The sequence below is a fragment of the Zonotrichia leucophrys genome, chromosome 17 (genome assembly GCF_028769735.1).
Source record: "Zonotrichia leucophrys gambelii isolate GWCS_2022_RI chromosome 17, RI_Zleu_2.0, whole genome shotgun sequence".
NCBI classification, from domain to species: Eukaryota; Metazoa; Chordata; class Aves; order Passeriformes; family Passerellidae; genus Zonotrichia; species Zonotrichia leucophrys.
The window spans coordinates 9897867-9911888 of NC_088186.1; the positions used below are offsets into that span (position 1 = coordinate 9897867).

Genomic DNA, 14022 nt, shown 5'->3' on the forward strand with positions numbered 1-14022 from the left:
CACGAGCAGCTATGAGAAACTGATGCACATAAATTTATCCACCAAACTGACACTTACAGAGTGAAAAAATGCAGATTGAAACACTCAGAGATACAGGAAAGACCTCAGATAACTCCATTTAGCAGCAAGCTAAGCAAAACCTGGACTATTCAGGAGTATTACATGGAAAAATAAAGAACACCCACCACCTTCTCATGCTCCTTCAGAAGTAATGCCCAGAGAAGTTGCAGCAGGAATCTGTTGTGACAGCATCTGACAGTGCTGCATCTCAGGCATACAGGAGAGAAGAGACCTGCATCATCAGGACCTACATCCTCCTACAGCAGCAATCCTGCTCTTGTCACCAAGCAGAGAAGGGAACACCTCCAGCACAGCCACAGTTAACAGCTCAGTCACTAAAGACTGGTGACACCTACGTTATTTAAGCCTAATAGTAACAATACCCTGACAAAAATTAGTTTTCTAAAATATCTATGTAGAGAAATGGTAGCTGGAAAATTTTCATTTCAAAATTCTCACACTCAATAAGGGGAGACTGGATGTCAGCAATGGGTCTTAGAGGCTCCACAGTATTGGAGTAATTTATGATCATGAAGTTTGGACAGGAGAAGAGAGGAACAGCAGCAGAAATTAAAAGAAAGGCAATCAAAGAGACAGTTCATACCACTCCTCAGGTAATTCACAAGCAGAAAAGAAGAATCTAGACTCCATGAGGAACCCCAAGCTAAGCCAAAAATCACTCATGCAAGAAGCCTGGGATAAGGTACATGGTCACTTACCTCTGCATTTCATCAATGAAAAATCCACCCTTTCACTAATGCTGTGCTCAAAGCCACTCTTCATCCCTCTCTAGGCAGGAAGAGCAGGAGTGAGACCAAATTCTTACCCCTCTGTGAGCTATCCTGGACGAGATGCCAAGGTCATGTAACTGGGCAAGACAAACCACACTCCCAATTCAAGTATTTCCTGTGCTAATGACTGCAAGAAGAGATGGTTCTGGAACACCCAGCAAAAGCCTCATGTCTGTTTGCTCTCACCATCACGCTCTCCCAAACAACAGCTGTAGGCCGGCACAATACAAAGCAGAGCTGCAGGAAAACATCTGCTTTACTGCCTCATTTGGGGTGCCAGTGTTTTCCTGCAGGTGTCAAGGGACCAAGGGCAAGGAGAGCCCATTTCTGAAGGGCTCTGGTTCATCTGCACCCTTGGAAAAGTTCTGAGGAAGCCAAGGAGCACAGGTCAGACAGGCACAGCGGGCCCTGGAGGGGCTGTCAGCAGAGGGGCAGCACCAAGGTCACCGCTCAAGGACAACTGCGTCAGCCCAGCCTTCGGCACTGGGGGCCAGGAGCTGCAGGGCAATAAAAGCACACACAGGGAGGGAACAATCCCTCCTGGCAGGGGGATCCCACATCCAAACCCCTCACAGGAGACCACAGCAGCAGCAGCACCAAGCACAGCCCTTCCTGGGCGTGCAGGGCGCTGCAATTCCCCCAGGAGGAGACACCACAGAGACCAAAGTCAGCACCGTGGGTGCTCTGCACAGCACTGGCACAGAGCAATTGTGCCCTTAGTTTGTAAGGAGCTACTTAAAAACACCCAGCACACAACAAGCTCCACGGAGCTTAATTAATGCTCCTGGGACATAAAACTCCCCTGAGTGGCTCTGCAGAGATTTTAATTGAACAATCTAGGGAGCCTGCACCCTGGATCCCATTACTCACACCAGCAAACAAGCCCTGCTCCTTGCTCAGTGAAACAGTCAAGTGTGCACACACACTCCAGCCACACGTAAGAAATACACACCATGGTCACTTGGACTTGCAGCAGAATTCCAGGAGATGATTTTTCTCTAAAGAGAAGTCAAGACAAATATGAACAGGGCAGAGCCCAAAAGATGCAGAGAAGCAATCCCAGGATCCCCCAGCTGCCTACACCCACAGGGCACATGACCATTGCAGCAGTGCTACCCACACAGGTGACCCAAGCGCCCAACCCTCGTGGGATGGACAGAACAGGCTCTCTGTAGCCTTACCCAGTGTCCTACAGAGTCCTTGCTGTAGATGAGGATGCAGGAGATACATGGAGCAGAACCCAGGGCAGAGCAGAGCAGCTGTGTGTGATGTGCTCCAGGAAACCTTTCAGGTTTTTCAGCAGGTGGGTCGTTGCCGCTGTAGGAATTCTGAGCCCATGGGAATAGGGACTGAGCCGTGCCTGGAGCAGCAGGATGGAGGCACATGGACGGCACCTGTCACCACCAGCACCTTCTCCACGCAAAGAGGCTCTGCAGGGAGCCCCTTGGCAAGTTCACTGACCTCCTCCAATGATTTCTGGATCAGGAATTTCCAGCATGGCCACCAGCAGGGAGACACATAAGAACACCTGTCCTGTGCTGTGGTCTACGTGACCAGACACTCCTCAAGGGCATTATGTCCCCCAGCCCAAACCCACTCATAACTTTTCTGGTCAAACCACCTTACTGCACAGAGACACCTCAGAGCTCCCACAAACCTGTACCTGCAGCCGTCAGCAGGTATGGAGCAAAGCAGAACCCCCGAGGCACCTCCTGGACTCCACACAGCTGACAGAACCTGAGCAGCATCTGCCCACCCTGGTGTAGGCTAACAAGTCATTATGTTCAAAACACATTAGTCGCTCCCAAACACCCACACCACCATTTGAAATCCTCCCAATTACTGACTGTGTTGTTTGTGTGACTGCCTAATCCCACTCCCAGAACCCCACCACAGCACTTATGGTGCTTTGCGTGTCATTTCTGTATACGCACCTGGCTGACATCACCACAAAGAATGCCACTTCCAAATCTCTGAATGCCATGGAAAGCATTCATGTTTTCATTACTGGTTATGGACAGGGTGCAACAAAATGTGGGGAGAAGTTGCAGGCTCTGCCTGGAGAGCTTTCCCTCAAGATACTCCAGAGTTTGAAGGATGGATTTCTTTACAACTCAAACAGATGGCAAGGTACAAGCTTTTCATCTCTTCACTTCAAGCCTTAAGACTTCTCTTTCCTCTGAGCACAGCAGAGATGCAGTAATGTTGAGTTACAGAGAGCAGAGAGAGGTGACTGAGATCTTTCAGCAACACGGATTGAGTTCTACACACGACTCCAGGTTATTCTAACGCAATTTTGTCTAACAACACAAAGAAGGTGTTACATAATGCAGCTGAAAAGTTTAATTTCTCCCAATTTTTCCCCAGCAGCAAAGAGCCAGTCTAGCTGAAGCAGAGACAGTAACAGACCTACTCCCTGGCACAGCTGTGCTGAAGGAGCAGCTAAAAAGCTGCGCCAATGCCCCCAAATAGTCACCGGATGACTGCTGTGACACTTGCACTGCAGCGTGGGAGAAGGGTCTTTCACCTGGGAAAGGGCACCAAGGCAAAGCTCGTCTTTGACAGCTTTTTAAACCTAAGTACCACTAAGCAGCAAATATTTTCTCGGATCTCCCATGCTTGATACTGAAAAGCACTGGGATCAGGCAGTGAGTGAAATACTACACCGTAGGACAAGCAATACAAAACCAGAACAGGCACAATATAGAACCCAAATCACCTAACTGGTCCATGTAGTGGTTTGGGACGCTGCCGGGGAGGGCAGACGTGGTGGGTGCAGATTTTCACAGAGCAGTTTTTCCATTCAAAGGAGCGGAACCCCTTGAAGGAGGCTGCTGACTTTGCCCTCGGACACGCGCACGGCATTTCAGCAGAGGAGAAACCACCGGGCACGCTGACCGCGCTTCCGAATTCCCGAAGATTAAAACGATCCATCCCTGACAAATCCACTTCTGACACGCTCTTTGCCGACCCAGCAAATAAAGCCCTGCAGGTGCAGCGGCCGGGCCGATGGCGGGGACGCCTCTGGACACAGTCACCCCTCCAAGGCTGAGGGTCGGCGGGGTGCAAGGGTGGCACGGCCGCCCGCTGCCACCCGCGAGTGTGCGGCTGCTTTGGGGGCATCGATCGGGGCAGCCAGCGACAGGGACCCGCCGGCAGCTGCCACTCCCAGCCCCGGGACGGCCCTGGGGCACAAGCCCCGGGTCGTGCCCGCACCGGTACCTGGGCTCGTCCCGAGGGTCTCGGGGCTCCCTCCAGCCCGGCACGACCCCCGAGGCGGCCGGGGGCGAGCAGGGTGCCGGCACCGCGGGGCCCCCCGAGGCACCGCCCGCCGCGCCCCGGGCACCCACCTCACTTTGGCCGCCACGGACGACATGGCCTCGTTCCTGAGCGTCTTCCTTTTGGACACGGCTGTGCCCATATTCGCGCGGGGGGTCGCGGCCGGGGGAGCGCTCATCGCCGGGCCCCGCGGCTGCCCATGCCGGGGCGCGCCGCCGCCCCTCGCCGCCGCGCCGCCTCAGAGCCCCGCCATGCCGGCCCCCGGCCCGCGGCCCCGGCCCGCGCTGCGCTCCGCCGCGGCCGCTGCCGCCCCATTGACTGCGGCAGGAGGCAGGGAGGGAGGGAGGGAGAGAAGGAGGGACAAGCCCGCCCCGCCGCCCAGGAAGCGCCGCTATATTTGGCCAGCGGCACCTCCTCCGCCCGCCTGACATCATGGCCGGGGAGGGGGCGCCGGCCCCGCCTCAGGGGCCGCGGGACCCCCGCATGGGGAGTGTGGGGCTGCAGCGGGAGCAGGGAGAGGCCCAGTGACACCTCAGGGATCTGCAGCTCCTCATAAGGGACAGCTCCCATCTCTGCTCTGGGACAGGGACAGGAGCCAGGGCACGGCTGGGGCTGGGCCAGGGCAGCTCAGGCTGGAGCTCAGGGCAAGGCTCTGCCCCCAGAGGGTGCTGGCACTGCCCAGGCTGCCCAGGGAATGGGCACGGCCCCGAGGCTGCCAGAGCTCCAGGAGCCTTTGGGCAGCGCTGCCAGGGGTGCCCAGGCTGGGGTTGTTGAGGTTTCTGTGCAGGGCTGGGTGATCCCTGCGGGTCCCTTCCAGCTCGGGATGCTCTGTGATTCCCTGGTTCTGCCTGAGGGGAATATCCAGCCAGCGGCCGTCAGACACGGCTGCAAGGGGAGGCCCGGGGGTATCTCTTTCCAGGCTCCTGTCAGGAAGTGGACGTGCAATCTGCAAAAAAAATCAGTCATTTTGACACAAAACTGCAGCCTGCCTTTGACAGATCGGCTGAAAGATTTCACACATGGTTTATTTTCCACAGCAGGGCAGCTGCATCCCTCTGCTCATGGGGTGGACACGGTCACGAAGGTCAGACTATTGGGTTTTGGACACGACAGCTCTGAAGGATTGACACAAACACCGCTGGCCTTGTCCCCTGAGCAGGTCGCTGCTCCCCGCTGTTGTCCCAGAGCAGCAGCGCAGCCATTGCCAGAGTGACTGGAGGCAGCAGAGCCATGAGGGGGAGATGGGTGCTCAGAAACGCCCTCATGTCCAGTGTCACCTGCCAGAGCAAACACCTGCCTTGAGATCATCGAGTGCTTGAAAACAAACCCAACAAAAGGGTTTGTCAGTCAGCCGAGTCTTAGAGGATTTTCACTTCACACAGTTGCAGAACTGTTTAGGTTGGAAGGAACCTTCATAGATCACTTGCTCCATCCCTGCCATGGCAGGGACACCTCCCACTGTCCCAGGCTGCTCCCAGCCCTGTCCAGCCTGGCCTTGGGCACTGCCAGGGATCCAGGGGCAGCCACAGCTGCTCTGGGCACCCTGTGCCAGGGCCTGCCCACCCTCATCATAAAATTTTTCTTCCTATCACACAGTCTAAATCTATTCCTTTGCCTCTTATCCTGGCCCTGATAAAAATTCACCCACCATCTTCCTTATAATCCTCCTTTCAATGTATAAAGGCTGCAAGAAGGTCTCCCCAGAGCCTTCTGAATCTGAACATTCCCAGCTCCTCCAGCCTTTCTTCACAGCAGAGGGCTTCCAGCCTCCAGATCAATTTCAGGGGTGTAGGTTTTGATCCCTAGGGGGGTTTAGAAAAATGTTTTTCCGTGGGAAAGTATTTTATAAATCTACTTTCAGGATACCTGAGTGACTGGGGCAGCAAATTCTTGCATATTATTCAAAATACATACAGAAAAAGCACTTGGATTGTCCCCCTGACTCTGCAGGCAAGTGTAGGAACCCCAGGAACTCATAGCTACTCATTCAATAATATTGGACAGAGGGTAGAAGTTTTATAGATAATTAAAATTCCTACAGGTTTTGTGAAAAGAGGCAGCTGAAGGAGGGAGTGACAGGCACACCTTGACCTGTGTGTACCTGAGGAAGGGCTGTAGCATAAGCTCATGTTTCACTGTCCTTCAGAGACCCTGCATCAAGAAACCAAAAGCTGGGGAAAAGCTTCAATCCTCTCTCTCCATGGACTCCAACACAAAACCTGCAAGAAAATATAATAGGATTTGAACAAATTAAGTCTGTTTGGTCTATTAACCTACCCATTGAAAAATAATTTCTATAGAGAGGAAAAAAGATGAAGAAGGTACCCAATTCCCCTGGTTTCTGTGGACACAAGGAGCAGGATACAAATACCTCACCAAGCAGAATTTTATCACAATCTGAACAATTCACTATGAATAACACATTTTCAGAGCTGTATCTTTGCTGAGACCCAAACTGTAAGCAGAAAAAGTGACATGTCCACAGTAAAGACATGGAAATACTTAACCAATAAGGTCAATCTGTGTTTCCCAACCCCTTTTTCCCCTTTATGTAAACTAGATGGGGGAAATGGTCTTTATTTCTATGTTTAAATATTTTGCCAGTTGAGGCAAATGCTGTTCCTTAAAAATATAACTCACTCTCCAAACTAACAGGCAGGTCTGCTCTATCCATGACACAATTCCCACCAGATCTACCTGGAAGCGCCCCAAAGTTGCTCACAGTGACATTTTTCATGTACAAAACAAAACCCAACCTCAATAAATTGGATTTTTTTCCCCCAGAATATGACTCCAATTAAATTTCTACTCATGACTTCCCCCCACCCTGTTTTTTGTTGTACAGTCATGTCACGAAAGAGTTCCTACAACAGAAAAGGAGAAAAAAAAATCCATCTGTTTTGAATGAGCAACTGAAATAAAACCACTTGCAGAGAACTGGAGCCATGCAAGCAATCCCAGTCTCCATGAAGCCATGCCCAGTGCTATCAATTCCCAGAATTAAAAAGCATCCACATGGATGTCTCCATCTTCATCCCATGGTCAGACTGCTCTGCCTTGTCCGTTCCCCAGCAAGGTCTCCCTCTCCGGGGCTGGGGAGGCTCCAGCCCAGAGCAGGGCTCACTCTGAGCTTGGCCCAGTGGGTTTTGAGCCCCTCCAAGGATGGAGATGCAAACCCTGCTCTGGTCCCTGTCCCAGGGCTGCACCACTCCCACAGGGAAAGATTCCCATAGATCCACTGGGAATTTTCCATGTTGGACTCTGTGCCCTGGAGAAGCAGCCAGCCCATGACTCCACAGCATCCCAGGAACCATCCCTGCAGATTCCCCTCTTGGTTTGGCTTCTTCCCTGCCTTCCTCTAGGGTTTGCTGCCTGCTCCTGGGTTTATCCCTGTGTTTAGGGGTCTGGGTTACCCCAGAAGAGGAGGCAGCCAGGGAGAGATGCCTTTGCTTGGTGCTGGGAACAAGTCAGGCAAGGCAGGCAGACACAGCTCCCACGGCTTCTCCATGGCAACAGGGCCTCCAGACATGCACACAGCAAACGGGCCGAGGGGGCTGGGAGCCTCACAGCCCTCCACCCCAGCCCCAAGCCCCCATTCACAGAGCTCTTGTGGGATCTCACCCCAAAACACCTTCCACAATGACCACAGCTGGCCAGAGGATGTTCCCTCCTTCCACCAGGGAAGGTGCAATGCCCTGATGTCCAAGCCAGGCAATGTCCATCCCAACCAGTTATGGGTTTTGTCCAGAGAAAGGCATCACACTTGAAAATCTGGTGTCTCTGCATCCTGGCAAACCAAACAGCACATCTCTGTCCAGTAAAAAACCCAGAACCTCAAACCTATTCGGTCTAGGTCTCAGATCAGATTCTGACACTCAGACTTTAAGGAACCATTCTTTTTATATTTATAAATGTAATTTTTGTCTAAACGAGCAAAAACTGTGTATCCTGACAATTTAAATGCAAAAAAAGGAGAAATAAGGCAAGCCAAAACCAGTCACAGCAGCAACCTGCAAAAGGGAAACAATAATAAATACTTCTTCAAGCACGTCAAGCTGGAGAGTCAGAAGTTGGCTATGGTGCAAGAGAAGCATTCGTAGGAGATAAGGTCAGAACAGAAAAACAATGAATATTTTGCATCTGTAGTCAGTGAGGAAAAGCTTGGAGACTTTCCTGTGCCAAAAGTCATCTTTATATGGACGTGACATTGGATTTGGCTTGTGTTCAAGTGTCAGCAGAAGAAGTTGAGGAATAAATAGCCAAACTAGAGAGTGCAAATGCACCAGGCTGAGATGGTTCACCTAAGTGCCCAGTGAGAGCTCAGAGGTGAAACAGTTTAATTACTTAGCTGTAGCATGTAGTCGCTGTGTGTAACAGCCTCACTGTCTGAGAGCTTCAAGGTGACAAATGCGAAGGGTTTGGGGTTAAGATGCACCCTGAAGTCTGAGGTTCCCTCCTGGGCAAAGCGAAACTGTCACTAAGAATCTCATTAGTGCAGAGTTGGATGCATTTGAAATACTGGGAAGAAAAGAAAGTTGATTTTCCTGGAAAAAAAATGAATGTTTGATAAAGGTATTACAGTTCTTTAGAGGGGTAGATAAGTGTGAGGTGTAGTCTGCTTGGGTTTCCAAAAGGTCTGTCACACGAGTTTCTTACAGGAATGCAGCTACCATGGGATTAACAGAAAATACTTGAAATAAATAAATACCTGTTTAAAAGATTCCCAAAGAGCAGCTCTCAATAAGCAAGCTCCTGAATGGAGGGAGGACTGAACAGAAGCCCCACAGGGACCTGGGCAGGGCTCTGCTCACTTCAGCTTTTCCAGAAATAATCTTGAAAAATTAATTAGAAAAAAAAAACGGAGTGACAAAGCTTGTAGCTGATGTTAAGGCATTCAGGGTCATAAATACATGAGACACTGAAGAATTATACAAAGACCTCGTGATAGAGAATAACTAAGCAATGGGTCCAGGACATCCAGAGGAGATAATTACAAAGATAAAGACAGCATGAAAACAATCCCAACTCCTCCAGCACTGGACTGTGCACTGATCTTTATCCTCAGAAATAACCTATTTTTCTTCCAGGTTCAGTTGAATATCATCCTGCCCAGCCCAGATCCATTTGTGCCTCGTGCTGGCTTTGGTGGGACTATAAACCCAGGAGAAGGGAAGGGACTCAGCAGCATGGTAAGCATAAAACCAGGACAAAGGGGGTGTTTAATGGCCCATGTGAGATGATTGCAGTTCCTGTGCTCCAAATTGAGCCCAGGACTGTTTGTGGTCCCTGCAGAGAGCACAGTCAGTCACCCAGGGAAGGGCAGAGCACCAGGGTCAGCAGTGCCCAGGGAGCTGTGGGACCCCTCCCCACAACACTTCCCAGGGCTCACTCACATCACCACAGCTTAAACCAAGCTGCAGGTGCTTCCCCAGGAACATGATGTGCTCAGGCCACAGAACTGGCACAGACAGGACAGGGCAGGGATGTTTTGCAGCCTCTTGCCTTCTGCTCCCATTTCTCTGCACCAAAAAACTGGCCTGAGTGTGTTCCTACTGAAGGGGCAAAGCGCAAGACTGAAAAGAGAAGACAAACTGGTGTGCCCACTGTCCTTAAACATTGCTCCAGTTAAGCTCTTTTGACAAGGCACATCAGCCCAGAGAGCTGGTGATAAACCTACAACACTGAGGCAGCTGGAGAGGCTGATGGCGTTTATTCACACAGCACTGCAAAAGAGTTTGAGGACAGTGGTTATGGCCAAGTGCCTGGGAAGCTCAAGGTCTCCTGGGTGCCAGAAGGTCACTCAAATATCACCTCTCCACCCTCCTGCTTGGCCACTTTAGTCCCCTCAAGATGCTGCTGTTAAATTCATCAAGTCTGAACTTCACTCGAATGAGGAGCTGTAAGAAAATAACTTACCCAACACTAGTATAATTAAAATGAGGCCATATATCACTGAAGCAAAATCAATAGCTAACAAGTTGGAGTTTGTCAAGAATTACGGTTTTCCTTTGAGTGGATTCATTTGCATAGAGCTGTTCTTACATGGCTGATTTGGCATCAGCAAATCTTGTTCAAACCCAAGGTAGTTCCAATCCCTGGGTGAACAGCTCTGAACCAGCTGGGATGCAGGGCACTCAGACCCCCTGCTGGCCAGCTCACCCCCAGCTATTTTTAGTGAAACACCTAATCAGTGATTGCCAGGGCTGGGTACAGCCTTTCAGCCCTGCCTTCTGTACGTGACATGTCCCAGCTGGGAGGGCAACTCAGCCCTCTGGGACCCTGAGCACAGGGTGAGCTGTGCTCAAACATTAAACCCTCTCCTCTTTCCTCCTCAGCATTTTCCCAAGTTCTCTAATTTTGCCAGAATTAAGAAGAGGTCAGATACTGTTTAACATTATCTGTCTTCTCCTGCACAAGGCAGCAAGGTCCTGGCAGAGCAAGCCAGAGCAGCCCTCCCAAACTGGAGATTTGGAAGGGAGGCTCTGTGCTCAGCTGTGGGAGGAGGATAGGGAAAAGCAGAGATTTTTATCCCAAATTTGGGAAAAAACCTTGAAAAAGGTCTTGGGGGCTTACTTCCCATGCACAGTGGTAGCCTGGGGGGATTTGAGGGCGGGTGCACTGTCCTGGGGTGAGAGCAGCAGCCTGTCTGGCTGGGGGGGCACAGTGCACTCCTGCTGGGCATGAGGGCCTTTCCCAGGCACACACACCTGTGTGTTCCTCAAATCCCCGCCCAGAGCTGCCTCCTCACCTGCACTGACCTCGCAGGCTGGCTCAGCAAGGACTCAGGGCATGAGCAGCTCCAGACTCGGTCAGCAGCAGCAGCCTGGCTTTCCACTGGGGGACTCCCAGGGCAGCACTGGCTCTGCAAGCACAGCCTGAGCAGACTCGGTGTGTTGTTTGGAAAGGTGGAAAAGTGTTGAGGCTGTGGGGCTGCCACAGCTTTGCAGGGCAGGAGCCTCAGCGGCTTTCTCTGAGCAGACATTAGAGAGGGGGAGGCCAGGCTCCAGCTTGGCACCCCTGTGCCACAGCTTCAGGCACAGCCTCTCCTGCTCCTGCACTGCAGCACCAGCGCTGGCACGGCACCACCCCAGTGGGAGGCATCACACTACTTAAAGAAAATTATGTTGCTGGCCTTTTCATTATGTTGCCCAGCAAATGTTCCCATGAAATATAGGCCTAATTATCTACCCACATTCAGATTACTCTAAGATGCAATTTCCTTCTACTCTGTGGAGTTTGCTCTCCTTCTGTGGATCTCATGATTGAAATACACTCAATTAGTTATTACTCTGCTGGCTGAAATCTTGAGCTGCCTTCCTGACAGGGCTGCTCCATCTGGGTCTCGCTGGCCTGACAAGAGCCAGGTGACACCAGGTCCCAGGCAAGCCCCAAGGATGTCTCAGCACTCAGCCATGCCAGTTATTTATTAGATTTGTATCTCAAATGGAAGCCTTGACAGGACTGAGGGCTTGAAACATGAACTATCAGCATCATAGAATCACTGAAGCTGGCAAAGGCCTCTCAGATCATGAAGTCCAACCATTCCCCCAGCACTGCCAAGGCCACCACCACCAAACCCAGGTGCCATCTCCCCAGGTGCCACATCTACACAGCTTTCAAATCCTCTCCGGGGTGGTGGCTCCACCACTGCACTGGACACACCCCAATTCATCAAAGAAAAGACACAGCCTCAGCATGGGTGATTGCTGGGGTCAGTGTCCATATCTTGAGTGGGACCTTTTCAAAAACATGATCCTCAATCCCTGCCAGGGAACTCCCTCTGCCAGGAGGGGAATACTCTGAGTGAGACCATGGTTCTGGGCTAGGAGAGCTGACAGGAGAGTGAGCATTTCAAGAGCAGCACAATATTAGATACCTCTTTTCCCTTGAAATGATCCAGCAGCTGGAGAGAAACAGAAGCAAGGAGCATCATCTGTAGCAGGAAGGAGGATTTGAGCAGGGTGGTAATGTCATTTCGTTCCTGTTAGCCACATCAAATTGACACAAGCCAATCCCTCAGAATAAACTACAATAAATAATAAATCCAATTGCTATAACAAAGGAAACAACAATAGGGATGTGCCATATAGGAAGAAGACTCCTTAACTCCTCCACAGAATTTTGGAAGCCCTGTGTGGAGGCTCTCTGGGGGTCTTTGCTGGAAATCTGGCACAATAACATCTTTTGGCCACACTCAGGCACTTGCTGGATGTTGATCCCTCCCAGAGTGACCTGCTCCCACACCTGACCACCTTCCTGGTGAAGGGAAACTCATTTTCTACCTACTCCCAGGGATCCAGGGACTGCTCAGCAGTGTGGAGGTGCAGGAGTTGGCCTCTACAATGGAAGTTCCTCAAGGTCGGGATTCCAGAAGCAGCTCCAGGAACAGATCAGTGCTAATTGATTGCTCAATGATTCAGTGATTACTCAGTTTTCGCTCCATCCACATCTCAGTATTTCATTGTTTGGCAAAATATCAGCCTGACTTTGTCCTGACATTGGCACCATGCAGCACAAGAAGGGCTGAAGTTTGAAGTGACTGTGTCATATCTAAGATGGAAGAAAAAATGTTATGATTATGGGAAAATTTGTATGATTGTGTCCCTGGAAGCACCTCACTCCCAAAACTCTGCTCCAACCCTACTCTGCATCATGTCCAACCCTTGCTGTATCTAAAAGTGCAGAAATTAAACCACTGAAATGAAACCTCTGCTGGTAGAAGGGCTCAGATCACCTGTAGCAATGGACAAGGGGACTACAGGAAATGGTATCTGTCTGGGCTTGTGTAAAACCTTTGAGACAGTCCCCCACAATATCCTTCTGTCCTAATTGGAGAGATGTGGATGGATGGAGGGACTGCTCAGTGCATGAGGAATTGGTTGGATGGTTGCAACCAGAGAGTGGATGTGACCATCAGTGGCTCAATGTCCAGATGGAGATCAGGGACTGTGACAGTGTTCCCAGGGGTTTTCAGGATGAGGGAAGAGACATAGAGCTGACTCCATATTTCAGAAGGCTTGATTTATTATTTTATGATATATATATTACATTGTAACTATAGTAAAAAGAATAGAAGGAAAGGTTTCATCTCAGAAGGCTAGCTTAGGTAAGAATAGAAAGGAAAAGAATGATAACAAAGGCAGCTGGCTCGGACAGAGAGAGAGAGCCAGCTCTGCCGTGAGTGGTCACTAAATCCAAACATCCACACGAGACCAATCACAGATGCACCTGTTGCATCCCACAGCAGCAGATAACCATTGTTTACATTTTGTTCCTGGAGCCTCTCAGCTTCTCAGGAAGAAAAAATCCTAAGAAAGGATTTTCATAAAGAAATGTCTGCGACAAGGGACAAGTGGTGCTTCCGCCTGCCACGAGGCTGAACAAGGGCATGTGGGGACTGATCCTGTCCAGAGCAAGGAGCAGGGAGAAACATTTGGGGAGGATGAGTCAGAAAGCTCAGCTGGAGGATGAGGAGGGATGCACACACATTCAGGGCCATCAGCAGCTCCTGGCCATGGCGAGGGTGTAACAAAATAGGTGCCATCTGCTTCAGCTGGAGCATCACACAAAGGCACAGGCAGCAAAGAGCCTCTAGCTTAGACCCTGTTGGCAAAGAGAACAAATTCCACAATTGCTATAAAATAGCTCAAGGCACAAAAGAGGAGTGGCCACAGCGAGCATTCAGGTTCTGCTGCCCCTGCTCCTGCCCTAATTCCAAGTCATCCTGTGGAGAGGAGGAAGAGCAGAACAGCCCTGAAAGGTTTGAAGTGATTCAAAGCAGTGCTGAGTGGGATTTGGCAGAGAGCTGGGGATGGGCAGCAGCTCAATCCATCACCCATTCTGCAGGAAAGGATGCTGCTGCAAGTCTTCAGTGGAACCAGAGTCAGAAATG

General features: G+C 50.8%; 1 protein-coding gene across 4 annotated transcripts in view; it reads right to left on the reverse strand.

Moving 5' to 3' along the window:
* NSMF (NMDA receptor synaptonuclear signaling and neuronal migration factor) overlaps positions 1 to 4423 on the reverse strand; it is a 46990-nt gene extending 42567 nt beyond the window's left edge. For all 4 annotated transcript variants that reach the window (XM_064728136.1, XM_064728135.1, XM_064728139.1 and 1 more), the window contains exon 1: positions 4202 to 4423. In XM_064728136.1, coding sequence (XP_064584206.1) covers positions 4202 to 4308 — 107 coding nt within the window. In that variant the 5' untranslated portion in view covers positions 4309 to 4423. The remainder of the gene's footprint in view (positions 1 to 4201) is intronic.
* Between the last annotated feature and the right edge of the window lie 9599 nt (positions 4424 to 14022).